Below are 25,148 nucleotides of genomic sequence, written 5' to 3'. Positions count from 1 at the left end.
AAAATGACATTTTTCTGGAAATTTTGCAACTTGAAATTTCCAAATTTTTGGAATATTTTTGCAAAAATAATGAAAAATTAAAAAACGCAGATATTAAATGTAGAATTTCATCAATCCCCCAAAAAAACCTTGTTTAGATAATTCTTAACTAGATTTTCATTAATTATAAAATATTAGTCACTTTACAGTCTTTATTGTGAAGATAAAGTAGATTTTGTAAACCAAAGGTAGCAGACCCCTGCTCATGAACATGTTTTCTGCTTGTTTCTCAATAAATAAATTCAGACTCAGTATTAATTTCTCAGGTTTTTCTTTATTAGAAACAAATGTACAAAAACTGTTTTGTGAAGAGGTGAAATCATGAGTCAAAGGACACTCTGTGCTTCCTACAGCAGCGTCACAAATGAGTTTCCTGTTTGAGACATTGGAGCTCACATCGACGAAGAGGAAGATGAAACTCTTCTTTAAAACTCTCAGTGAAGACGCCCAGAGTTGGACTTCATCGCCGCGCAGGTTTGGGCATGATGTAGACTTTGACAGACTTGCTGAAAGGAATGGTTCCCTCCACAGCGGCCTCTGGTGGCGGGAGGGTGTCAATGCTGTCGCTCCATCCCAGCTTGGAGGCCAGAGAGGAGGAGGAAGAGGAGGAGGAGGAGGAGAGGGAGGCTGAGGAGGAGCTGTAAGCCAGGAGGAGGCGCACTTCCACCTGAGACGGCTCTAAAGGAGAGATGGAGACGATTTAAGACCTGTTTGACGACGGCAGGTGGACATGTCTCTGAAACAGAGAGGAGTGTGTGTGTGTGTGTGTGTTATATTGACCTGTCCACGCCGTGTGTGAGAGGTAAACCTGTGTGATGAGTCTGTGTCTGTCAGGTCCAGGTTTCCTGAAGTCTCCAGGTTTAGGATGGATCACATGACTCTGACCGTCTGGATACAAAACCTGCAGAAATCAAAGACTTTAAAACGAGTTTTAACTTTCTTCTTGGAATAAATATGTTCATCTTTTATTTTTAAAGTCTGATGACAATCTGTAAACGGTGACGTCATGTCACTGACCTGCACTTTGACTGTGTTCTGAGGGTCCTGTACGTGCTCCAATGTTGCGTCAATGTCCAGCGCCACCACCAGGCCTGACGTGAACCTCAGCGGGTTGTCAGACTCCCCCGTGGGCTCGATGATGGTGGCCGTCGCTCTATGGATCTGTCAGCGGCAGGAGAAGGTGAACGATGACGCTCAGACACAACAATAAACGTTTCTGCTGCTTTTTCTGTTCTGGAGACTTTAAATCAAACAGGTTAACACATGTTTTATCGACAAAAAATAAAAACACAAATCTAATTTTAGCTTTAAAGACTAAAGAGTGTATTAAATTCTATACATAGTTTAAATCTAGTAAACAATTATCAAAACAAGAAGTTTTTTGAATTTATGAAATTGTATTGTATTTAATAAATTTGCAAAAATTTTGAAATAAAAAAAAATCAAAACAAAAAAATTGCAAAAAGTTTGAAGAAGTTTTTAAATTTGCAAAAAAAATCAAATAATTTAAAAAATTTCAAAAATTTGCAACATTTAAAAATAGGAAAGTTTCAAGAATCTATAGATACCAAAAAAAAAACATTCTAAAAAGTATTAAAAGTTGAGCTTTCAAAAATAAAAATAAAAAAATCAAGAAAATGACAGTTGAAGTTGAAATCTAGAGAATATTTATCATAACAAGAATAACTTCAAATTTATGAATTTGTACATGTAGTGTTTTTGTTTTGATATTTTTATTAAATTTGCAAAAATTTCAGACTTTGAAATTTCAAAAATTGCACAGCTTTGAAAAAAAAAATGAAATAAAAAAAAATCAAAACAAAAAATTGCAAAAATTACAGGAATTAAATTATAAAAATGCACAAAAGAATTCAATTATTTTTCAACATCAAAAAAAAATTAAAATAAAAAAAAAAAAATTAACCAAAAAGTATATAAAAAGTTGAGCTTTCGAAAATTTGGAAAAAAAAATAGAAATGACATTTAATAAATTTGCAAAATAACTTATTTGCAGTCTATTTTCACAAATCATGAACTATGGTATCACCAAATTATCTCCAGTAGAGTAGGGTTGCTCTGAGAAAAACTGATGTTTATTTCTTCAGTATCTAAATCCTAAAATGATCAGAGTGTTATTTTGAAGAGCAGCAGGTTTTACACCTGTTAATCACATCATTAATAATCTGCAGGTGAACCTAAAAGGGTCCTGGCTTCATAAATGTTTCAAAGATGTTAAGTGAGCGCCTGAAAAGTGACAGAAAACAGAGGACTGAAGGAAAGGGGTAATCACGCTGCACACGCATGGAGTCAGAGCTTGCTTTTTTCTAGATTATTCACAATAAAAACAAAAAAAAACTTGAATTGATGTATAAAAACTTCTGTTTTAGGAAGCTTCTTGTTATTCTGATGCTACAGAAATGAAAACGTTCAGCGGTTAAATCCTGCAGCTGCCCCGTACCTGTTCAGGAAGTCTGAGGTGCAGCAGGCCGCTCTGCCTCAGCGTCGTCTGCAGGATCTTCACCATCTCCACCGGTTTACAGGACGACAGGCGCGGCATCAGCTCCAGGAGCTTGTCCACAAAACTGTCCTGGAGGTGAGGCAGCTCGGCCAGGAAGAGCCTGAGGACGACACAAAGAGCTAAGAGTCACTGAACCAGGCCTGATGAAGACTCTGCGATCCACAAAACAGCTGAAGGCGTCTCACCCCCAGATCAAACCCAGACGGTCTGAACGGTCTGAGGAACTCACCTCTGAAACGACTCGATGTCCTGCAGGAACTTCTCACAGCTGCTCATGAGGAGATCCAACCTGAGGAAGAGTCAAAACATGAGGACGAGCTCCACAGGAAGTCTCAGAGGCGTGGTCTAAACCAGGAGTCTGCAACCTTTACTCTCATAGGAGCCATTTTTCCTCAGCTCAGCTGGATTAAAGTCATTCAGGAGACACTAAATCTACTTTATCTTCACAATAAAGAAAAATAAAGTAAAAAAAATCCAAACAAAGTAAAAACCTAGTGAATAATTATCGAAACAAGAAGTTACTTGTGTTTATAAAATAGATCATATGATGATTTAGCTTTTTATCTTAATAAATTTCCAAATACTGACATAAAAATAAAAAAATGTGGGGTTTTTTTAAATCAAACTTAAATAATTTGCAAAAATACCAAAAGTTTTGAATTCTCCAAAATTTTCAAAAATTTCCAAAGTTGTAGAAATAACAATATATTGCAAAATTAAAAATAAATATTCAATTTAACTAATTTGCACCGATATGATAAATTCAACAAATTTCGAAGTTTGCAAAAACAATAAAAAAATTGAATTTAAATAATTTGCACCAATATGCTGAAATTCAACAAATTTTGAAGTTTGCAAAAAAAAAAGAATTTTAACTAATTTGCAGTTTGAAATTCGCAAATAATTTCAATAATTTGCAAAATCCCCCCAAAATTAGATTTTTTCTTAAATTAAAAAGGGTTTAAAAAAAAAAAAAAAAAAAAAGAAAGCTTTTTTGCCAGATGTGATGCATATTCAGTTAAACTTAATGTTAACACATGATTTTATTTATTTTATTTTAAGTCAAAATCTAAGGAAAAATTATCCAAACAATAAGTTATTCTGGATTGAAAAAATTGTAAATTTAACATCTAAGTTTATTAATTTTTCATTATTTTTGAAGAAATTGTAAAATAAAAAAAAAAAATCAAAAAATTATTCAAATTTCAACAAAGTTGCAAAATTTCCAGAAAAATATAATTTTCTAAAATATGCAAAAAAAAAAAAAATTGATAAATTTGCAAAAAAAATTTTTAGTGTATGTGTCTTTTATTTAATCATCAATACCCTCTGTAAGAAAAATAACAATTCTTTATTTCAATAATATTTTTTAAAGCTATAAGGAGCCACTGCAGAGGAGTCAAAGGGCCACATGAGGCTCCAGAGCCACAGGTTGAAAACCCGTGGTCTTGATGTTGGGAGCGTTAGTGTGTACTGACCCCTGTCGCGTGCGAGCGGTGAGGACGAGCTGCAGCGCCTTCGCCTGCAGACGAACGTGGTGTATGGAGGCCACCTGCCGGCTCTCCAGACCGCTGTACAGAAACTCCAGCTTGTAGGTTTCCTCCAGGATCTGCAGAGAAACAGACACAGATGAGAGATCTGTGTGTGTGTGTGTGTGTGTGTGTGTGTGTGTGTGTGTGTGTGTGTGTGTGTGTGTCTGACCTGCTGAGCTGCTGCTGTGGCCGTGACGTTTTGTTTGAGGCAGAGAGGGACGGCCATGTTCCACAGCCTGTCCTGCAGAGCCTGCGGACCACACGGAGGAAATCAAACATCCAGGTCCTTTTTTTTTCAAAACTCAGACTCCACAAACTCACAAACTTCAACAAAAAAATCAATAATTTACCTTCATGAGCAGCAGCTGGCAGCGCAGGTAGGTCGCACAGAAATCAGCAGCTCCGGCCAGCTCAGTCTGCAGCTCCCCGAGCCGCCGCAGGTCTCTGACGGAGAGAAGACACGAGACAAGAAAACATCACTTCAATAAATGAGACTGTCACAGCAAACTGAGAGTCTCTGGGTGTGTGTGTGTGTGCGTGTGTGTGTGTGTGTGTGTGTGTACCGTATGGTGAAGTCCAGCAGGTCTTGGGCTCCAGGTGCCTCCAGGTTCTGGATGGTGCTGACCCTGCTCAGACTCTGCTGGAGGAAGAGCTGAGCGGACTCCACAGAGCCTGAGCGGCAGCTGGAGTCCACCAGGTCCAGACCGCTGCCCGGCAGCTGAGGACAGAGGAGGGGAGAGGTTCAGCGCCGTGCTGGTCTGACGGCGTGATAACTCACCATGAAACGGTTCCTCACCCTGAGCGGCGGCACCAGGTGTGACAGGCTGTCCCTCAGGTAGGCGTAGTGTCTGAAGGTGTGGTCGGAGAACAGAGCCGGCATGGTGGGACACGTCTTGGCAGCGTTGAAGACTAAAACCAGCACGGCGATGTCTGAGAGGAAGCAGCAGAGTCAAGAAAAGTCCAGAGAGCGATCAGCTGAGCGGTGACACAAACAATCAACGACCATCAGCTGACACCACAGAGGAAGAAGACAGAGAGGTCTGAGAGCAGAACGGTTTCAGGATACAGGCCGGGTCGTCCATGTCCGGCTCGGGGGTGTCGAAGTACGGGTGAGTGCTGAGCAGCTCAGGAACCAACGGCAGCACCAGCGTCGGGTGGCGTGAGCCCAGGAACTTCAGACACCTGAGGAGACAGGAAACCACAGGTATCCATCAGCTGATCAGGGCCTGAAACAAACAAAACCTCCTCCGTCACCCTGAGGGTCTTACTTCCAGACGGAGTTGCGGTCTGTGGGGTACTTGTTGAGGTTTTTGAGCAGCTCTAGCAGAGCCAGCTGGATGCACTCTTTGGTGGAGACGTTGGTGAAGCAGATCAACTCGTGGAGAGCTTCCCTGATGTCCCGAGATGAATCCTGAGGATCAGAGGGTGGAGTTACTCCTGTCAAACGTCTAACACAACAAACCCAGTCCCCGTGTGTGTGTGAGTGTGTGAGTGTGTGTTCACCTCCAGCACAGCCAGCACCGTGTCCAGCTGGTCCTCTCTCAGTGTTATGTGTGTGGATATCTCCCTCAGCACGTGGATGGACTGCAGCCTCACCTCCTCGATCTCATCGTTGAACATGTCCACCAGAAAGTCCAGACACTTCTCTGCAAAGCTGGCGGAGGAGCGAGCCAGCTGACACAGCGCCTCCACAGCAGCGATACGGACCTCTGAGGACCACCAGATTTTACAGATTATATTCATAAACCAGTGACGAAGGGGACTGGAGGAGCAAACACCAAGCTTCACATACCAAACATCTCGTCCTCCAGGCCGTGAACGAAGGCCCCACAGGCCCCCGAGGCGATGAGGTTCACAGTGTTTGTGTCCAGCTTCTCTTTGGGGGCGTCATCGGCCCACTTCCTGCCGGAGGAGAACTCTCCAGAAGCGAACAGATCCTTTGCACGCTCGTGAGCTGTTCGCTTCCTCTGAGATTAAAAAAGAAAGTCAGGATGGAGATGAGCTGGAGGTAACTTCAGATAACTTCTTAAAAACTCACCCTGAGATCTGACATGAGCTTCTTATCCAGAGTCTGCTCCAGAAACTGAGGGCTGACCTGCAGCATGGAGCCCTGTCGATCAAAAACAGATTCACGTCGGATGATGAGCAGAGTGAGTTTGTGTTTCATGTCCTGTGTCTGTTGAAACTGTGCCTCACCAGTGTTTTAGCAGCCTGCACCCGAACCATCCAGGAGCCGTCGCTGACCATGTGACTAATCTTTCCAAAAGCATCATCGACCAGTCGGATCTCCTCATTGGACGATGGGATGGGCACGATGCTGCTCAGACAGATTAAAAAGTTAAGGTGACGACAAACTCAGACATTTATCTGCTGAATGAATCCTTTCTCCAAGTCAAACAAAACCAACAAAACCTACTTTATCTTCACAATAAAAACTATAAACAGTGTAAAAATCTAAACATGGTTAAACTCAAGAGAAGGGTTATCTAAACAAGAAGTTTTTATTTATAAATTTAAACTTTTCTTGTCTGAGTTCTTATTTTCAATAAATAGGAAAAAAAGTAAAAAAAACTGTGATATTCAAAAGATTTGCTTTTCTTTAAAATTGAACTTTAATAAATTTTCTAATATTTCAAAAATTTCATTTTTTTTATATAAGGCAATTATTTTTAAATATTAAAGAATTTGCAAAAATTAAGAAAACTTTGAGAAATTTGCCAAAAGGGTAAAAAATGCAAAAATAAAATAATTGACATTTAAAAAATATTAAAAAATTAAAACAATTCTGAAATTTGTTAACACATGGTTTTCTAGTGAAAAACTATCTAAACAATAAGTTTTTATTTTATAAAATTAAACTTATCTTGTCTTAGTTCTTATTTCTGATAAATAGGCAAAAAAATCAAAAACTGACATTCAAAATATTTGCGATTTTTTTAAATTGAATTTGAATAAATTTTCTGATATTTCTAAAATTTTTAACTAAAAAAAATTTGCAAACTTTTTTGAAGTGTTAAAAATTTGCAAAAAAATAAAAAAGAAATAGAGAAATTTGCCAAAAAGTTAAAAAAAAATCAAGATTAAAATAATTGACATTTAAAAAATATAAAAAAAAATAAAAAAGAAATATTAGAGAAATTTGCCAAAAGGTTAGAAAAAATCAAAAATTAAAATAATTGACATTTAAAAAAAAAAAAAAAAACAATTTTGAAGTTTAACACATGATTTTCACGTGAAAAATAATTTAAATAATACGTTTTGTTTTGATTGATGAAATTGTACATTTAATATCTGTTTTTTTAATTTTGCAACAAATATGCAGCAAAAATATTCCAAAAATTTTGAAATTTCAAAAATTTGTAAAAAAAAATTTTATTTAATAAATTTGCAAACAATTTAAGTCATTGCCTTTAATAATCAATACCCTCTTTAATATATATGTCAATGTCCATGTCAATGTCAGTTTTATTTATATAGCACATTTTATAGGGCAAGCCAGACAAAGTGCTTTACATGAGAGAAATATAAAAGAGTATATATATATATTTTAACAATATTTTTTAGAGCTATTAGGAGCCACTGCACAGGAGTCTAAGGGCCACATGAGGCTCCAGAGCCACAGGTTGAACACCCTTGGTCTAGAAGCACTGGTTCCTCCTCACCTCTCTGGGTACAGCTGGCTGAGGACCCAAACCATCTGCACCGCTGCAGAGCGGACCTGCTCGTAATCATCCGACAGCAACCTGCAGGCCTACACACACACACACACACACACACACACACACACACACACACACACACACACACACACACACACACACACACACACACACACACACACACACACACACACACAGATGTTTACACACTGCTCTGCTCACTCCAGGATCCCCGTTATGACCTGCACTCAGAGATGGTTACCTGTTCGTAGACGATCTCATGGATCTTGATTCCTCTGTCGTGCAGCTGCAGCTGGAAAACAAAGAGTCAGAGCTGTAAACGTTGGACTGTGGTGGAGTTTTGGGGGAGTCCAGGTGGTGTTGGTGTCCTACCATGGCTTTGATGGCTGCAGTGCGGACTCTGGGGTCCTGGTCTCCAAAGTAGTCACTGATGATGCTCTGGACATCCCTGGATCCTCCTGGAGCACAAAGAGACACGAGTCTGGTTCATATAAACTCTTTTTTAAAAATATTCCTGTTCGTATTAAAACATTTCACAGCATCTGTGACCCTTGACTCTGACTCCAAACAAACATCCTGTCTTAAAGTGAATAAAGTTCGCTGCAGCTCTCCAAACCTGACGACGTGCTCGGGCCCTCGCTGTCCTTCAGAGGAGTGTCCACCGTGCCCAGACACCCCAGGAGCTGCAGACACTTGTTCCTCACCCCGAAGTATGTGTCAGACAGGTGCTGGGAGCAGGAGGAGAGGAGGCACAGGTCAGCTCTTCTTTCTTTTTATTACAATCAGGGTTTCATTCACACTGTGAGTGCAGGCTGTGTCACCTTGTAGGCCATCTCTATCAGCCGCTGCCTGATGGTGGGACTCTCAGGAAGCTGGGTGCCAATGATGAGGAGTGTTTCCAGCAGCTGGGCCAGGACCTGATGGGACTCTACGCGTAACGAGAACAGTGTTAACATACAGAGTGATTTCAGCAAATGTTAAACAAACTGACTCCTTTAACTTTTTTAACCTAAAAACATTAAACTTTTAACTCAATAGTTCAATAAAGCTTTAATAACTTAGTGGAAAACTAGTTACTTAAACTAGTTTCTTTCTACATCCTGTCAAACACATACGATCATACTTTGAGGAGACACTGGTTGGAACTGATACTGACTGACAAAATGTTGGGAAATGTTTTTTTATGTCAGATTCCCAAAAACAAATAATGTCACTATCCATAAAAGTCACAGACATGCTTTGAATGCTGACACTTTTTTACTCCCTGGCTTTAATTTTAAGCTAAATATCGGTGTAAATCTGTATCCACATGAAGAATAAGGCTGCATTACATCTCTCTTTGCTGGTTATCATCACTCGCTGAGTTAATAGAAGAAAAAGTTAAGTTAATCTAATGTGCATTGATGTAAACAAGACCGAAAAAAGAAAACTGAGTCATCGTGTGTCGTACTCTCATTGCTGAGTGTGTTGATGGCGTCGTCTACGATGCAGTCGGGGCTGAAACCCTGAGTTTTGGACAGCAGACCCAGCAGAGACGCGATCTTCAGCCTCACAGAGTTATCCGTCTCCTGCAAGAAGAAACAACAGCAGGGTTTGACTTTTTTCAGTGGAAAAACATTTCTGCTCCAGTTTCCTGTTTGTGAGCCACAGATCTTCACCTTGTAGTAGTGCTCCAGCAGGATGCGGACCACTCCTTCCACGCTCTCAGCCTCCACGGGCTTGCGTGCGAACTGCAGCAGGTACTGCAGGGCATCAGTGGAGTTGGTGGCCTTACAGAGGTCGATGTGCAGAGCAGCAGATTTACTGGGTTTGGACAGACGGAGCTTCTTGGCTGGAGCTTCTTCATGGGGAATCTGTGGAAACACAACAACAGCTGGACACTGAGAAATCCAAGTCTTACCAGACTCAGTTTAGAGGAAAATAAAGTTAATCTTCAGGTAAACTTCATTTAACATGGTAGACTTAAAATGCAACAAAAATGTACTGACAAAAACACTAAATAGTTCAACTTAAACTGTGTTTTACTTCTCAGAAGATGCTACAGCCTCTGAGGAGGAAGACTTGCACATATGTTCACCAAACTCTGGTTGAAAGATGATTTAAAAAATAATAATAATAATTAAAATAAGAGATAGTAAGGCAGGGATAGCTTAGAAAGTGTTAATTTCTGATCTAAACAAACCTAAAACTTAGAAACCAACGGACCGTTAAGTTTCATTGCTTCGTGTATTAAACGCGCCTGTCAATACAGAGTAAATGACAACAAACCGCTAACTACTGAGCTACAAGCTACACAGACAAGTTTTATTCAGTTATTCCTCTCTAGAGTTAATCTTGTTACTTTATATAAAGTACTTCGCTTTATTTTTTTCACACAAACGTCAAAAAATCGCGTAGAACCGGGAAACTGACTCTCTGTGTGTTAGCCGCTTAGCATTAGCTCGGGCTAACGTTCGTTAGCTCTTTAGCTCGTTTCGTCCTTCTCTGGTTATGGGCCCGCGATAAACAGACATATTAACTTTCACTAACCTGAACAACTTTAGTAAATTCCTCATAAACCCGCTTTTTCAGATGTGCTGCCATCGTAGAGGAAAGATAAGGCTTTCCTATTCAGCGGCACACAGTGAAAACTATCCCTCCACGCTTTCCGTAGCTTCGGTGAGCAGTGGAGAACGCGTTTTGTAATTTACGCTGCCTTCCACTATTTTGATGAACTCTGTGATTTATTTATCGATTAATTTTAAATCTCATGTATATTCAGCACCTTATTGTATTCCCAAACGAGAACTGTATGTTAATTAAAGCAGACCATAGTCTGACTGAGGGTTATTCATACAAATTAAAGACATCAACGGCTATTTAATGTATTATTCAGGTGAATTTCAGGTCACATTTAACACGGCCCCTTTTCTTTTTTCATTTATTTTTTTTAGTTGTTTGAAATATGACCGCGAATCTTTTAATATGTAATGTGTATGTTTGTTTACTTAATAAAATTCAACAAATATTTATTTTTGAAGACTAAATATCTAGATAATAATAATAATAATAATAATAATAATAATAATAATAATAATAATAATAATGATAATAATAATGATAGTAATAATTATAATAATAATAGTAATGATAATAATAATAATAGTAATGATAATACTTTACTTGTATGTCACTTTTCAAAACAGATAACAAAGTTCTTTACAATGTACATTAAAAACAGGTAAAATTGAACAGCAGACGGTGAAAACAGAGAAAAAAAGCAATGAAATTTAATAAATCAATATGAGCAAAATAAAAAAAATCTAAATAAAATGAGATTAAAAATAAGATAAAATCACATGATAAAAGCTTTTCTGCAAAAAAAATAAGTTTTCAGTTCAGTAACTGTTTGGGAACTTTTATTTTGTCTTGCAAACTTTTCAAAACAAATTCTCAAGTAATATTAACAGAAGAAACAAAAAGTTGTTTTAACATGTTGCCCATGAAGTTAGAATATAATGTACTTTTAACCCCTTTCTAAAGAAATGGTTAATTGCGGTTTAATTTTCAGTGTGATCTGTTTGGAAGAGATTGATCAATAACATTTTAAAATAAATTTATATTATAAATTAATTAAAAATTATATAATATATCATATTTGTTTTTGTATCTTTATTATATAAGATATAAATTTAATTTATAAAGAATAAATCACACTGTTACAATAGTTTCATGAAAAAGGTAGAACATACTTTATTACAGCTTCATGAGAAATAGTGTAGTTAGTAAAAAAATTAAAATAATAAAATAAGTCAAAGTGATTTATTTTTTGTTGAAGCTTTTATTTTTTCCTATTCTATAATTTTGATATACAGAATTTAAATAGCCTGAGTTTATAGCATTAAACAAGATAACACATGTAATAACTTGTGATAAGAAAAAAAACTATAAAATACATTACAAAAAAATATACAAAGCAAAACACAACCAAAGACATAATTCAAATGATATTTTTCTAATATTTAAAAAATGTAAGTAACAAACATTTCAAGGTTGTAATGATTTTTTTTATTTCAATCATTTATAATGCAGCTTTTAACTAGTTCGTGAAATTCTTTAAACTACTAAACTACCAAATTAAATTCAGACTTTAATATTTTTAAACTGTCTCTCAAAAAACTCTGAAACCAGTCATGATTAAAGTTCAGAAACTCGTAACTATTTAGAGAGTGATTTTTTCTCCTTAGTAATTATTGTATCATCAGCAAAATACAGTCACAGGTCATATTGCTGTTTTGGAACAGTTGTTAAAACTTATGGGTAAAGGACATTTTTTTTAATCAAATCATTCTGAAGTTTGAGCCTGAAAAAAACACATCATCTCAACCAAACCTTTGATCATTGATGCTTAAATGTCATTTCTTGGTCTTGTTAATGTGCCGAGCTTTTCAGGACTCTGGCCTTCCATCCTGCTCTCTGTACAGATAAATACTGATCTCTCAGGTTTTTGAGACTCTTGTGCAATGAAACAGAAAAAACCTGTGAATTAAACATTAGTCCGTCATGTTGTTTCCTGAAGCTCGATGCCAGCCGCTGAGGCCCCGGCCCTCCTCTTCCTCTCTCCTCTCCTGGTGAAGAAGCCCACGACCATCACCATGACGGGCAGAGCTGCACACAGCACGATGCGGCTGATGGGCAGCTGGAGGGAACAGGCGGCTGACGCTGTCTCTCTGTGGTCAGAGGAGGGATCTCCAAACAGGAACCTGGTGTTGAAGTCCAGAGACGTCACCTGAGAGTTCAGCACGTTGCTCACCGAGCACCTCCACTTCCTGCCGGTGTCTTCAGGTCGCAGGTTTGTGACCATCAGGGTGATTTTACAGCGGTTGGTGCTGGTTTGCAGCTTGTATCTGCAAAAGAGGAAAAACATTTGAGAGATGAGATCATCCTATTTTATTTTATTTGTCTGTGGAGGAAAAAGTGAGGTGTCAGTTAATTTCTCAGTGTCCAATAAGAGTCCTGATCCTCTTCTCTGTTTACCTTTTTATGTCCAGTGTTAAAACAGTACAGAAGTTATGAGACACATCAAGCCTTCAACATATTTTTAACTCTTTGTGAGTCATTTTTTAAAGATTTGATTCCTCAATGAAAACCTGCAGACGCTCACTGGACAGTTTAGTAAATTCAGTCAGAAAAATAGATAATAAATCATAAAATCAACATGATTGGAAATATTCAGACCTTTCAAATCAAACCTGTCCTCTGTTTCTGTTGGGAATTATGAGTCTCTACGGCGACGATGTGATACTTTTCAACACAAAGTGATTTTTCTCCTCTCGTGGTGTTTTTCATAACAAAAAGAGGACGTAGTGCAGAAACAAACAGCTCTTTGACGTAGTTCATTTTGGTGACTTGATAAGTTTTTTTAAAAAATGAAAATAATTATAAAATACTGGCAACCATACTGCAGTATTTAACCATAATTTATATATATATATATATTAACAGTTTACTTACCCTGCTTATAATACCTTTTCTGGAATATAATTTTTTAAGTCGAATATTTTTCTTTATTTTGAAATTTAAAAAGAAAAAAAAATGCAAAATTTTAACATTTCAAGAAACTTTTGCAACTTTTACAACTGTTGCAAAGCATTTTGAAATTTTTGCAAATTTCTTAAATTTCATATTTTTTTAAATTCTTAAAAAGTTTTGCAAGTCTTTTGAAAATCAAAATTTTTAATTTTTTGCCTTTCCTTTTTTTCAAGAAATGTTGAAATTTAAAAAATGCAAAATTTTAACATTTCAAGAAATTTTGAAATTTTTGAAACTTTTGAAATTTGTGATTTTTTTAATTTTTGCAAATTTCTTAAATTTCATGTTTTTTTTTAAATTTTCAAAAAATTTTGCAAATCTTTTGAACATCAAAATTTTCAGTTTTTTGCCTTTCCTTTTTTTCAAGAAATGTTGAAAAAAAAATGCAAAATTTTTACATTTCAAGAAATTTTGAATTTTTTTTATTTTCTAAAAAGTTTTGTGAATCCTTTGAGCATCACAATTTTTTATTTATTGCCTTCTTTTCTTTATCAAAAAAAAGGGAAATAGTCGCTTTAAAAAAAAAAAAAAAAAACTAAGACATTATATGTACGACTTTACAACTTTAAAAACTTCTTGTTTGGGTAGCTTTTCCCCAGATTTGAATTTGTTCCGATTTTTATACTTTTTTTTGTCTTCGTTGTGAAGATAAAGTAGATTTTGTGTCTCCTGAATGACCTTGATCCAGGTGAAAGTGAAGGTTGGGGACCCTCTTAAAGTTAAATAAGTGATGTTGAAGTTAAAGTTGTTTGTCTCTAGGAGCAGCAGTGAGATCAGTGTTACTCAGAGTATAACGACAGGTGAAGGACAGGAAGTTGTGGACCTGCTGTCAGCGAGCAGCTCTGCTCCCTCCCCGCTCGTCCACGTCAGGCTGAAGACGTTGGAGTGCGAGCCGCAGCTCCCTGCGTCGAAGTAGGTGTACACCACGCAGTTCAGGCTGAGGTTTCCTCCAGGCTGCAGCTCCGTGACGGTGGAGGGCGACGTGATGGCGAGGATGCTGAGGTACACGTTGGCCGTGGCGTTGTCATTCTGCAGGCACATGTAGGAGCCGGCGTCGGCAGGCCTGAGGTCACGCAGGGCGAGGGAGCAGTTGGGTAAGAGGGAGGTACGGCCCGACTTCTCCGAGTCCTCCTTCACCTTCCCCTTCTCCACCTCCACCGTGTAACGCACGCTGTCGCCTTTGAAGAAGAAGGTCCAGGAGACGTCGGAGCAGTTTGAGGGGACCAGGTTGAGGCACGGCAGGAGGGCTGGGCCTCGGATCGTGGCGTACACGAAGAGGGAGTCTGTTTCACAGCACACACCTGGAGACAGCAGGAAGAGTCAGCCACACCGACCCACAAACTTTTCTACAAACTTTCCTCCTGACTCCTTCAAAGTTTCAAACTCTCAGACCCAGAAACGTAAAAAACAATCAACAGGAGAGTGGATGTGAAGCTTCAGAGGCCTCCATCAAACCCTTCACCCAGGAGAGGGTCTCCAGGCTCTGCAGGTTTCTCTGACTTCATCCTGGATCAAAAAGACTCTGATCCAAACACCTGGGCTGGAGTAAACTGGTTTCATTGGTTGGAAAAAGCTGAAAACGTGTTAAAAGTTTGTCACCCTGAACCTCAAACGTTGGTTTCCAGTTTAACTTTCTTCTTGCCCCTCTCACAGACCTGACCCTGACTCTCTAGGAAACACACATTAACCGTCTCTGTGAAAAACCAGCCCCACCCTGAGCTGAGCAGACCTTACCTGTGAGCAGCAGACAGGTGAGCAGACAGGTGAGCAGCAGGACTCTCATGGTGTCAGTGCCTCGTTCTGTCTGAGGGTGTTTCCAGCTCCTCAGCAGCTCTGAGCGTCTCTCTGCTCTCTGCTCAGCGTCTTCACTTCCTGTGCTGAACAGGAGCTGACAGGAGGGCGGGGCTGATAAATCTTAGTTTTCTCAGGTCAGACCTCAGCGTATGAGAGCTGGGCCACTGATTTCACTGAGCGATGATGAAAACAGAAGAAAATCATGGAGATTTATCATCACAGATCCTCAGCTTGAGGCGATGCTGCTGCAGGGATATTAAAACTGAATCTTTTGCTCATTTGATATTAAAGGAAAATCCTCAATAAAACTAAATTGTTAGGTTTTTTTTTTTCTAAATTGCTAATTGTTTTTCTATCAGGAAAAATGATGGTGTTTATTTTAGGATTAACTTGGAAATGAAAAATCTTAAAAAAGCAACCTGACTTTATTTCTGGCAGATACAGAATCACAGATCACAATAATTCAAACCTTATCTCAAAGTTTTCTTTACGTGCCATTTTTCCCTGACAAATCATCACCAATAAAAACAATTTGCACGTTTTAACAGTGACATTTTTTTTTTACCTTGACTATAATCTTATATAAAATAAAAAGTATATACAGGCTAAATTATTTCTTCACTGAAGCATGTTCGCATGAAATAGAAGGCTGCACTATAAAAAAAAATCTTAATTTATGAGGACTTTTCAACTGTAAAATGTTGTTATGCTTCAGTACAGCACTGTAATAATTTCCCTGTAAAAAAACTGTTAAAAACTGTAAAACTTGCTGCCATTATTTTTCCATTATTTTACAGCAGATAATTTTTGTTGTGATGGTGTTGTGTAACCATGAGTAGGGAGGAAACACAGTGCATATAATTTTCTATTATTTGAGAAGTGACCTTGAATGGTATGAAAAGTGCCATGAAAAGCACAATAATAATAATATAAATAACATTAGTAATAAAAATAATACTTATCATAAATAATAATAATTTGATTTAATTTTCTAAAAAAAAATATTATGATTATTACTAATATTTTTATGATTTTAATTTAATTTTCTAAAATTAAAATAACAATAATAATAATAATAATAATTACTATTATTTTTATTATTATTTAATGGTATTTTATGGTATGGAAAGCACTTTTCATTACAATTTATAATAACAATAATAATAACAAAAATAATAATAATAATAATAATAATAATAATAATAATAATAATAATAATAATAATAATTGTTATTATTATTATTATTATTATTATTATTATTATTATTGTTTTTATTAATAAAAATAAAAATAATAATAATCTAATTTAATTTTCTAAAAAAGCATTATTATTTTGTTAATAATTTATCTTTTTTATTTTAATTTTCTAAAATTATAATAACAATAATAATTATTATTGTTTTTATTTTTATTATTGTTATTATTATTATTTTTATTTAATTTTCTAAAAATAATTACAATTATAATAAAATAATAAAACAATAATAATAATAATTATTATTATTTTAATTATGATTATTTTTACATTTTCTGAAATTACTTTTATAATATAAATAATAACAAGAATTATTTTTATTAGTATTATTATTACTGACCCTCTGTGTTTCACATGGCACAGACCATGTTCCCAGTGATTTTTTTAACAGTGTGTAACAGTGTTTAAAATGGAGAAAAAAAACCTTATAAACTTTCAGTTGACTTTAAAATACCTGTCTTGGCGCAGCAGTCTGATTGGAGCACAGTCACCCTTTCCCCCCTGCCACCAGCAGCTCTACGTACAGCAGGGTATCTGTGTCCCCTCCTCACTCACGGTTACTAAACATCATCATAACAAAAATGACTTTTTTTTTTTTTGTAAAATAAAGGTTAAAATACTGTCAGCAGGTTTTATTTCACATTCATGTACAATATTCAGTGTTACACTGTAAAGATAAATTACAGTACATGCACTGTAAAACAACAGGAAGTTACTGCACATTTCTGCGGCCAGTGTTTGACCATTATTTCACATTAATTTTTTTTACAGTGTATCAAAACAAACAGAAACATCATCTTCTAATGCCCAAACTTTAAACATAACAACATTACAATTTAAATAAACAAAGCTAAATCTCCAGGTATTAGCTGAGCTCTGAGCTGCTGCGAGGTGTGAAAAGTGTCAGAAGCCTCTTTCCTCTGTTTGGCACCGTGGGGGGTTTCAGAAGGAAGTCTGATTGAGACACAGTGTGGTTTAACTTCTTTGTCCACACTAGCAGTTTCTCTGAAGATGACGAAGAGGAGGAGGAGGAGGAGGAAGCTCATTTCAGCCTGAACCCAAACTGTTTGAAGCTAACTGGGGTTAGCTTCACGGCTAACGCAGAAAAACACCCAGCAAACGGGACGATACACCCAGACACAGGAACAGTTTATTTCCCAAGTTTATTTATTATTACTTCTTGATACTTTAGCTAGAGTACTCTTGAAGATACTTGGCGTATTAAGGTGATTCTGATAAAAACATTAAAAAAAGCAGACAGACACAAGAGGCCAGGCTGAGATGTTTTCGTCCAAGTTCATCAACTTTTGTTCAAATTTCCTCTGATAGTGTCACCTTCCTGCAAACAATCAGTGTGTCTCTGTGACCCATTAACCCAATCACTCTTTAGTTTCTTTTTCTCAAACTTTGAAGTCACGCTGAATGAAGGTTTTCTCCACGGCTAACAGAGAAAAACTATCAGAGAGTTTTCAGTCAGTTTGTTCCAGTTCACTGCCCTGAATGTGGTTTCAGCTCGTTACTGTGTCAGGATGTCAACGCTCTGCTAACTGTGACTTCTCCTCCAGCACCAGGCGCTGACCCATCACAGGAATCAGACATTAGCTCCACCCGTTAGCCAACCTGGTGCTGCTCTGGGTTTGTTGTGCTGTCACTCTCAGATCACACAGGAAACCCTCTGACATTAAAACACCACGGCTGGTAGCTGGTAGCCGCCCTGCCCGGCTCTGTGGTGGAGGCTGACGCTGCTGCTGCTCCACTTTCTGCTCAGAGATGCTTGTTCAGCCCTTCCTGTCCTCTGACCTTCTTCATTCTTTGTTTTCAGTTTGATCGTTTGATGACGTCCTCTGCTCTCTGGACTTTCCCTGATTGACTTCATACGCTACGAGAAGGAGACGGTGAAGTCACGCTTTTATTTACAAGAAACCAGGCGGAGTTTAAATAAACGATCTGTCATGATCCAACACAAACTGATGCTATTCAACAATCTGCCTCTAAACTCTGAGAGTGAAGCTTTTACCCACAGAGCTCCTGCTCCAGAAAGATTATGTGTGTGTGGAGATGCATCCACAGATCTGTGCACAAATCAACAAGTGTGTAAACTGTTTTACAAATAATATCAAGTCTTAAATGAAAAGTCAAAGTGTTTTTTTTCTACAAGACCTGAAAAAACAAACAAATCACTGATTAAAACTGAGGCAGGTCTGCATTTACATGGTTTTAGCAAAAGTCCTGCTGCAAATATACACGCCATTTCAGCCATTAAAACTGTATGTATAAACAAACCAGTCTACACATATATAGATGTGCATGCCCATTTTCATATATTGTAAATATTTACACATCTTTTTACACATTTGTGAATTTTTGCACACATTTTGGGATTTCAATGAATTTGTGGATTTTTGACACATTTTGGGGTTTGTGTACACATTTGTGGATTTTTTCACATTTGACAATTTTTGTACGCATTTTTAGATTTGTCTTGATAGTTGGGAATTTTTGCACACATTTCTGGATTTGTCAAAAATCAGTAAACTTTTGCACACATTTTTAGATTTGCGCACACATTTGTGGATTTTTTGACACATTTGTAAATATTTTACATTTTTGCAAACCTGTTTAAACATTTATGTATTTTTGCTCTCAATTTCAGATTTGCACTTACAATTGTGGATTTTTGACACATCTGTGGATTTGCCTGGACATTTATGAATTTTGAACACATTTTCATATTCATGTCCATCCACATTTGTGGATTTGTGAGTTTATTGACACATTTGTAAAAACTTCCCAATGATGCATATCTGTTGTTGTGGATTTTTGCATGCATTTGCAATTTTTTTTGACAAATTGTAGATTTTCAACTAATTTTTGGATTTGCCTATTTATTTGTAAGTATTTCAAAATTTGTTCACACATTTGCCAATCTGTCGACCCATTTGTGTAATTTTGCATGCATTTTTAGATTTGCGTTCATATTTGTGAAATTTTGAGACACTTTTGGATTTGTCTACATATTTGGGAATTTTTGTACACATTTCTGTTTTTTTGACAAATCAGTGAACTTTTGCACACATTTTTAGATTTGCGCACACATTTGTGGATTTTCAACACATTTGTGGTTTTTGACACATTTGTGGATTTCTTGACACATTTGTAAATATTTTACACTTTTGCAAATCTGTTTACACATTTGCTGATTTTTGCACTCATTTTAAGATTTGCATGTACATTTGTGGATTTTAGACACATTTTTGGAATTTTTGGCCCATCTGTGGATTTGCATAGACAGTTGTAAATTTTTGCACACATTTTCAAATTTGTGTACCCATTTGTGAATTTTTTTACACATTTGTAAAAATTTTCCACTGCTGCAAATGTGTTAATGCATTTGTGGATTTTTGCATGCATTTTTAGATTTGCACACATTTTGTCAATTTTTGACACATTTTTGAATATTTTACACTTTTGCAAACCTGTTTACACATTTGTTGATTTATGCACATATTTTGTTTAGATTTGTGTACACATTTGAAGATTTTTGCCACAGTTGTGGAATTGAGTATGAATCTGTAAGTATTTTGCAATTTTGTTTTGACATTTGCTAATCTACCAATTTGTGAATTTTTTGCACTCATTTTTGGATTTGTTTTCACATCTGTGGATTTGCATGGATATTTGTTAATATTTTACACATTTGCAAATTTGTTTACACATTTGTGGATTTTTGAAAAATTTATGGATTAAAGACACCTTTGTAAATATTTTACACTTTTGAAAATCTTTTGATACATTTGTTGATTTTTGCACACATTTTTAGATTTGTGTAGACATTTGTTTAGATCTTACACAGATGCGAATGTGCTAATACATTTACAAATCTGTTTCCATTTGTGAATTTTTGCACATATTTTTAGATTTTTACACACATTTGAAGATTTGTCATGTTTTGTGGATTTTTTACACATAACTTTATTTTTGCACACAATTTTTGATTTGTGTACAAGTTTGTGGATTTGAGCACACATTTGTAAATATTTTACACTTTTGCAAATCTTTTTGTACATTTGCTGATTATGAATGCATCTTTTATTCGAGTACACATTTGAAGATTTTTGACACATTTGATGAATTTTCTGACACACTTGTTGATTTTTTGATACATTTGTTAATATTTTACACATTTGTAAATCTGTCTGCACATTTATTGATAATGCACACATTTGAAGATTTTTGACACATTTGATGATTTTTTGACACTTTTTTTGATTTGTGTACACATTTGTTTATATTTTACACATTTGTAAATCTGTTTGCACATTTGTGGATGCATTCACACAAACACACACACGTTTCTCTATAATTAAAGCTCTATATTTAACTCGTTAGTTAAAATGAAGCAGCACAGAACATGATTTTAATGATGGCACATTAACAGTCGAGCAGTAAATGTTTCATAAAGCTACAGTTTGTTATTTACAGACGTTACGTTGACCCCCTTAAACAGTCAGAACCAGACCCCCTAATGGATTATGCGTGGATTAAACAGCCCAGCAGGGCTCCTGCGTCAGTCCGTTCAGCCTCCTCTGACAGGAAACGGCCCTCTCATCACCACCAGGTGAAGGTCACCTTGTAGAAGAAGTCGTAGCTCTTGGACATGAAGCTCTTCTCCATGACGTGCGGCTGGATGCTCACGGTGTAGCCCTGACTCTCGATGTCCATCCTGACACAGTCCAGCAGGTCTTTCACAGACGGGACGGCTTTCCAGGGTCCGAACGTGACCACGGACTCCTTATCGGCCTCCAGGCTGTTGATGGCGCTGTCGTAGAGGCTGAAGTCGTCCTCTGTGCGCAGGACGCAGATCATGATGGTGGTCTGCCGGGCGGCGATGGCTTCGGCTCTGGCGATACGGATCAGCACCTGGAGGATCCAGAAGAGTTTTAATTTAATGTTAACGAGCTGTCGGAGTCAGGAGCTCAGTGAGGAGCAGACGTTTCACTGCAGCACATTCACAGAAGACAGTTTCCTTTTAGCGCCATCATCAGACAAACGCCACGCCGCACAGGGAAACAGGTTTCACCACCTCAGTGATCATGTGACTTTGTGTTTGTTTGGGCACTTTTTCTTAACAGCTGAAGAAAAAATGAAGCTTTTAGAGTCTATTTTAAGAAAGCAATAAGTGTGAATGAGTTTTTTTTTTTTACCCATTATTATAAAAAGGAACAGAAACAAAAATGTCTGTTTTCTCAGTTAAAGACCCTGAGGTGACCAAACAAATTAATTATATTTCTTGAAATTTGGGAAAATATTTGAATTTTCTCTATCTTATTAATCTATTTATTTTTTTTGCAATTTAGAAAAATTAAATTTGCAAAGTTGTTCAAAATTCAATCATTTTTGTAAATTTCGCAAATTAAATTTTTCTCAATTAAAAAAAAAAGAAAATAAAAAAAATAAATAAAGAAAATTCAAATATTTGCATACATTTCAAATAATTTATTTAATTTGTCCAGTCCCCTCACGGGTCTTTAACAGAGAAAAAACAGAAAATCATTTGGTACGATTAATTTTTACCAATTGTTAAACTAAAGAATACTTTTTCTTAATTCAGAGTTTTTTGAGTTTAAAATTTTTATAAATTTATCAAATTTCAACTTTTTAAAAAAAACCCACTTCTGTTAATGTTTTCAATTTCCTTTTTTTTTAAAAAAAAAAAAATATCTCTTCATTTTCACAAATTTTTAAAAGGTTCTGAGTTTTTTTTTTTTGCAAATTTATAAAAAAACATTTTTTTTACATTTTTGAAAACATTTTGAAACTTTATTTATTTATTTTTTTTTTTGAGTTTTTGCAACTTATTAGGATCAAAAAACAGACACCACATATAAATTCATTATTCAAAAATCCTCTTGATTAGATCATTTTTCACCATATTTTTTCTATGAGTAGAATTTCATGAACGTTATAATCTGTATCGTAAAGATAAAGTTATTCTTTGTCTCCAGGACCACGTCAGTCTTTGTGAGCTGAGGAAAAATGGCTCCTGTGGAGGTGAAGGTTTCAGACCTCTGGACATGAGCGTCCTCTCTTTGACTCTGGATGTAACTGAGTCAAGTTAAAAACATTTAAATTTTGTTTAGTGATGATAAAGTTGTGTTTTCTGTGATTGTCAGCAGAGCCGCTGAGCTCACCTCGATGTTTTCTTTGTAGTGAGGGACTCTGGAGAGGAACTGCTGCCTCGCCACCAGCTCGCCAAACAGCCGAGGAGTTTCCTCCAGACGCTTGATCAGCGGTTTGATGTTGTAGTACATGGCCTCCCTGTGGACCTGAGGAACCAACACACACAGACACACACAGACACAGACACAGACACACACACACACACACAGATGTTACCTGTCAGTGAGAACGTCATCACTCAGATAAAGACTCAGACTTCAGGGTCCAGACCTCCTGGATGTTCTCCGTGGGGAGCCAGTCCGACCTCAGGAACTCCAGGACGGCTCCAAAGTGGGATCCATCGCGGTCGATGAAGTAGCGCCCCTGTGCGTCTGTGCGTAGTTTGGGCTGACCGCTGAACATCTCAGCCAGCTTTGAGTCGGGGTGTTTCCTGAGCGTGCTCAGAGAGGTCACGAACGTGTGACCTCCGACGTTCAGCTGAAGGACTCCAGAGTGCTGAGAGGAGGAGAAACTGACATTTATCTGTTTCCAGCACGAGTCTGAGCGTCTGTCTCTGCTTTATATCATTCTGGAAAAAAACATCAGGTTGAGTTTGGACGTTTTTCTGACTGAGGGATAAACGCTGTGGGTTCAGAGTTAGAGATGAGTATTTTATTTTTCAGTCCTGCTTCCACAGAACAAAAACGTCAAAGGTAGAGGAGTAAAAACTTCTTAAAGCCACAGATCAGAACTGTCCGAGGCCTCAGCAAACAAGGTGTTTGCTTAGGGCCTCATGGCCACTAAGGGGCCACCAGGAGCAATTAACAAAATAAAAACGTGATATGTGGTAAGACATTAGCAAACAACAAAAAAAATATGAGTTGAGCTCTATAATCAATATTTAAGATAAAACTAAAGTGTTCTTTCAAAAATTCTGAAATTTAAAAATTTCAATTAATTTCTTTTTTTTAACTTTTGCATTTTTTTTAATGGTTTTTTTTTTGGAGAGTTTTGCAAATTTATTTAAAAAATATATTTTTGGAAGTTTTTGCAAACTTTCTAGAGTTTAAAAATTGTAAAATATATGTTGTTATATATATATATATATATATATATATATATATATATATATATATATATATATATATATATATATATATATATATATATATATATTTTTTTTTTTTTTTTTTCTATTTTTTTTTTTTCAAATTTTTGACATTTGAAATAAGTTGTAATTGTTGGCAAAACTTTGAAAAGTAAAAAAAAAAAAAAAATTCCTGAAATTACATTTCTTTTTTTCAAATTTTTAAAAGTTAAAGAATTTTGGAAATAGTTCCAAAATTTAATGGAAAGTTAAAAAACTAAGACATCACATGTACAGTTTTATAAATTTAAAAAACTTCTTGTTTGGATTATTTACACCAAATTTTAACTATGTATGAGTATAAATAAATATAAATGATAAATTTATTGATTAATTAATTTAAATTAAATTAGTTTTAAAATAAATAAAAATAAATAAATAATATAAAATAAATAATAATTTAAAAAAAGGAAATTAAAATTAATTTAAATATAAATAAATAAATATGTATGAATTTTATCAACTTTTTTCTATTCATGGTGGAGATAAAATAGATTTTGTGGCTCTGAATGACTTTAATCCAGGAAAAAAACATCAGGGCCGGAGAAAAAGAAAAAAAGAAAAAAGAAGAGGAGATATATTTTCACTTTTTACTGTAAAACAAAGTATTTGCTGTTTGATCAAGCTTTGCTTAGGGCCCCTGATACTGATGCATTTTAATTTCTTCACTTTTTCAACACCTGCTGCAAACTTCCTCTAACAAAACGCTTTCTTATAACACATAGTCAACATTTATAAAGTCATTTAAAGTATTGATATGAGTGATATTACAAACAGCCTTTCCTCTGAACAGCTGTCAAAGGCTACAGGAAGCTTTAAAGTTCACCTCCCTCTGATGCTCAATCAGGGAGTTGATCCTCCGGACAAACACAGACTGCTTCACCGGTTTTAATCAGATTTTAAAAAGTTTCCGTAAAGTTTCTGAGCCGTTTGAACAAACTGAAACATTTAACTTCCAGGAGGAAAAAAAACCTAGAGGCGATGATCAACAGATGGGAAAGTTCCTGCACCCTTCAAATCCACCTGCTGAGAGTAAAGAGGTGTGTACCCGCCCCGAACCGACCCGGTAAAACCCTCTAACGGTAAAAACCGTCACATTAAATCGTCACATTCAGAGTTTAAAGTTGGTCTTACTGGAGCTGACGGGTGTTTGTGGGTTTTCACGTCAGGTAGACTCATCTCGACCTCACAGCTCGTCCAGGTGGGAGATTTTACCACAGCACGGGCTGAGCCAGGGGGCGTGGCCTAACCCGGACCTGATGTTCCACTGCTGAGAGGATGAGTCACTCTGTGGAGAAAATGTTGTCCGTTTTCTTAGGCTCGTCGGTCACATGCGGGTTTCTGTCAACATTAGTTTAATGTATCACTCACCCTGTGTTTTTACTTTTATCATTTTTAAAAGTCTGTTTTCTTTAAGTATATCTAGATCTTTGTTACACTCTTGCTTTTAAAA

The 25,148-nt window shown here is 36.4% G+C and overlaps 3 protein-coding genes across 3 annotated transcripts; all 3 read right to left on the bottom strand.

Annotated features, from left to right (window-relative positions):
* Window positions 1-306: 306 nt before the first annotated feature.
* ints4 (integrator complex subunit 4) lies at window positions 307-10,435 on the bottom strand. Its single transcript, XM_074680432.1, has 24 exons — window positions 10,299-10,435; window positions 9,428-9,622; window positions 9,220-9,337; window positions 8,591-8,697; window positions 8,386-8,497; window positions 8,142-8,227; window positions 8,011-8,061; window positions 7,752-7,840; window positions 6,286-6,406; window positions 6,128-6,199; window positions 5,882-6,056; window positions 5,593-5,798; window positions 5,358-5,500; window positions 5,156-5,271; window positions 4,886-5,019; window positions 4,653-4,807; window positions 4,440-4,533; window positions 4,259-4,339; window positions 4,036-4,166; window positions 2,787-2,846; window positions 2,498-2,657; window positions 1,057-1,200; window positions 820-940; window positions 307-717 (listed from the first exon to the last, which is right to left on the bottom strand). The coding sequence occupies exons 1-24, from the start codon at window positions 10,350-10,352 to the stop codon at window positions 500-502; spliced, it is 2,943 nt and encodes a 980-aa protein (XP_074536533.1). The 5' UTR covers window positions 10,353-10,435; the 3' UTR covers window positions 307-499.
* Window positions 10,436-12,309: 1,874 nt separating this feature from the next.
* Window positions 12,310-15,123, bottom strand: LOC141797403 (uncharacterized). Its single transcript, XM_074678717.1, has 3 exons — window positions 15,075-15,123; window positions 14,164-14,641; window positions 12,310-12,655 (listed from the first exon to the last, which is right to left on the bottom strand). The coding sequence occupies exons 1-3, from the start codon at window positions 15,121-15,123 to the stop codon at window positions 12,310-12,312; spliced, it is 873 nt and encodes a 290-aa protein (XP_074534818.1).
* A 5,677-nt stretch (window positions 15,124-20,800) lies between these two features.
* On the bottom strand, window positions 20,801-25,029 carry kctd14 (potassium channel tetramerization domain containing 14). Its single transcript, XM_074680026.1, has 4 exons — window positions 24,830-25,029; window positions 22,840-23,064; window positions 22,581-22,715; window positions 20,801-21,309 (listed from the first exon to the last, which is right to left on the bottom strand). Exons 1-4 carry the CDS (start codon window positions 24,872-24,874, stop codon window positions 20,998-21,000), a joined length of 717 nt encoding a protein of 238 aa, XP_074536127.1. The 5' UTR covers window positions 24,875-25,029; the 3' UTR covers window positions 20,801-20,997.
* Window positions 25,030-25,148: the final 119 nt, after the last annotated feature.

Source organism: Halichoeres trimaculatus, unplaced genomic scaffold (assembly GCF_033239565.1).
Source record: "Halichoeres trimaculatus isolate MK-OKI-2021-1 unplaced genomic scaffold, fHalTri1.1 fHalTri1_scaffold_9, whole genome shotgun sequence".
NCBI classification, from domain to species: domain Eukaryota; kingdom Metazoa; phylum Chordata; class Actinopteri; order Labriformes; family Labridae; genus Halichoeres; species Halichoeres trimaculatus.
The sequence above is the reverse complement of the archived record's forward strand: the minus strand, read 5'-3'. Positions and strand labels throughout refer to the sequence as shown.

Bases quoted from the DNA above. Each gene is read 5' to 3' on its own strand.
- ints4 (XM_074680432.1), bottom strand. From the start codon at position 10,352: ATGGCAGCACATCTGAAAAAGCGGGTTTATGAGGAATTTACTAAAGTT. The intron at 8,698-9,219 runs GTACGACACACG...CGTTACGCGTAG, and splicing joins CAACACACTCAGCAATGAGA to AGTCCCATCAGGTCCTGGCC. The intron at 5,501-5,592 runs GTGAACACACAC...TCTGATCCTCAG, and splicing joins CGGTGCTGGCTGTGCTGGAG to GATTCATCTCGGGACATCAG.
- LOC141797403 (XM_074678717.1), bottom strand. From the start codon at position 15,123: ATGAGAGTCCTGCTGCTCACCTGTCTGCTCACCTGTCTGCTGCTCACA. The intron at 14,642-15,074 runs GTAAGGTCTGCT...TGCTGTCTCCAG, and splicing joins CACCTGTCTGCTGCTCACAG to GTGTGTGCTGTGAAACAGAC. The intron at 12,656-14,163 runs GTCCACAACTTC...CCTCTTTTGCAG, and splicing joins GAGCTGCTCGCTGACAGCAG to ATACAAGCTGCAAACCAGCA.
- kctd14 (XM_074680026.1), bottom strand. From the start codon at position 24,874: ATGAGTCTACCTGACGTGAAAACCCACAAACACCCGTCAGCTCCA. The intron at 23,065-24,829 runs GTAAGACCAACT...TCCTCCTCTCAG, and splicing joins ACAAACACCCGTCAGCTCCA to CACTCTGGAGTCCTTCAGCT. The intron at 22,716-22,839 runs GTCTGGACCCTG...TTGGTTCCTCAG, and splicing joins CCACGGAGAACATCCAGGAG to GTCCACAGGGAGGCCATGTA.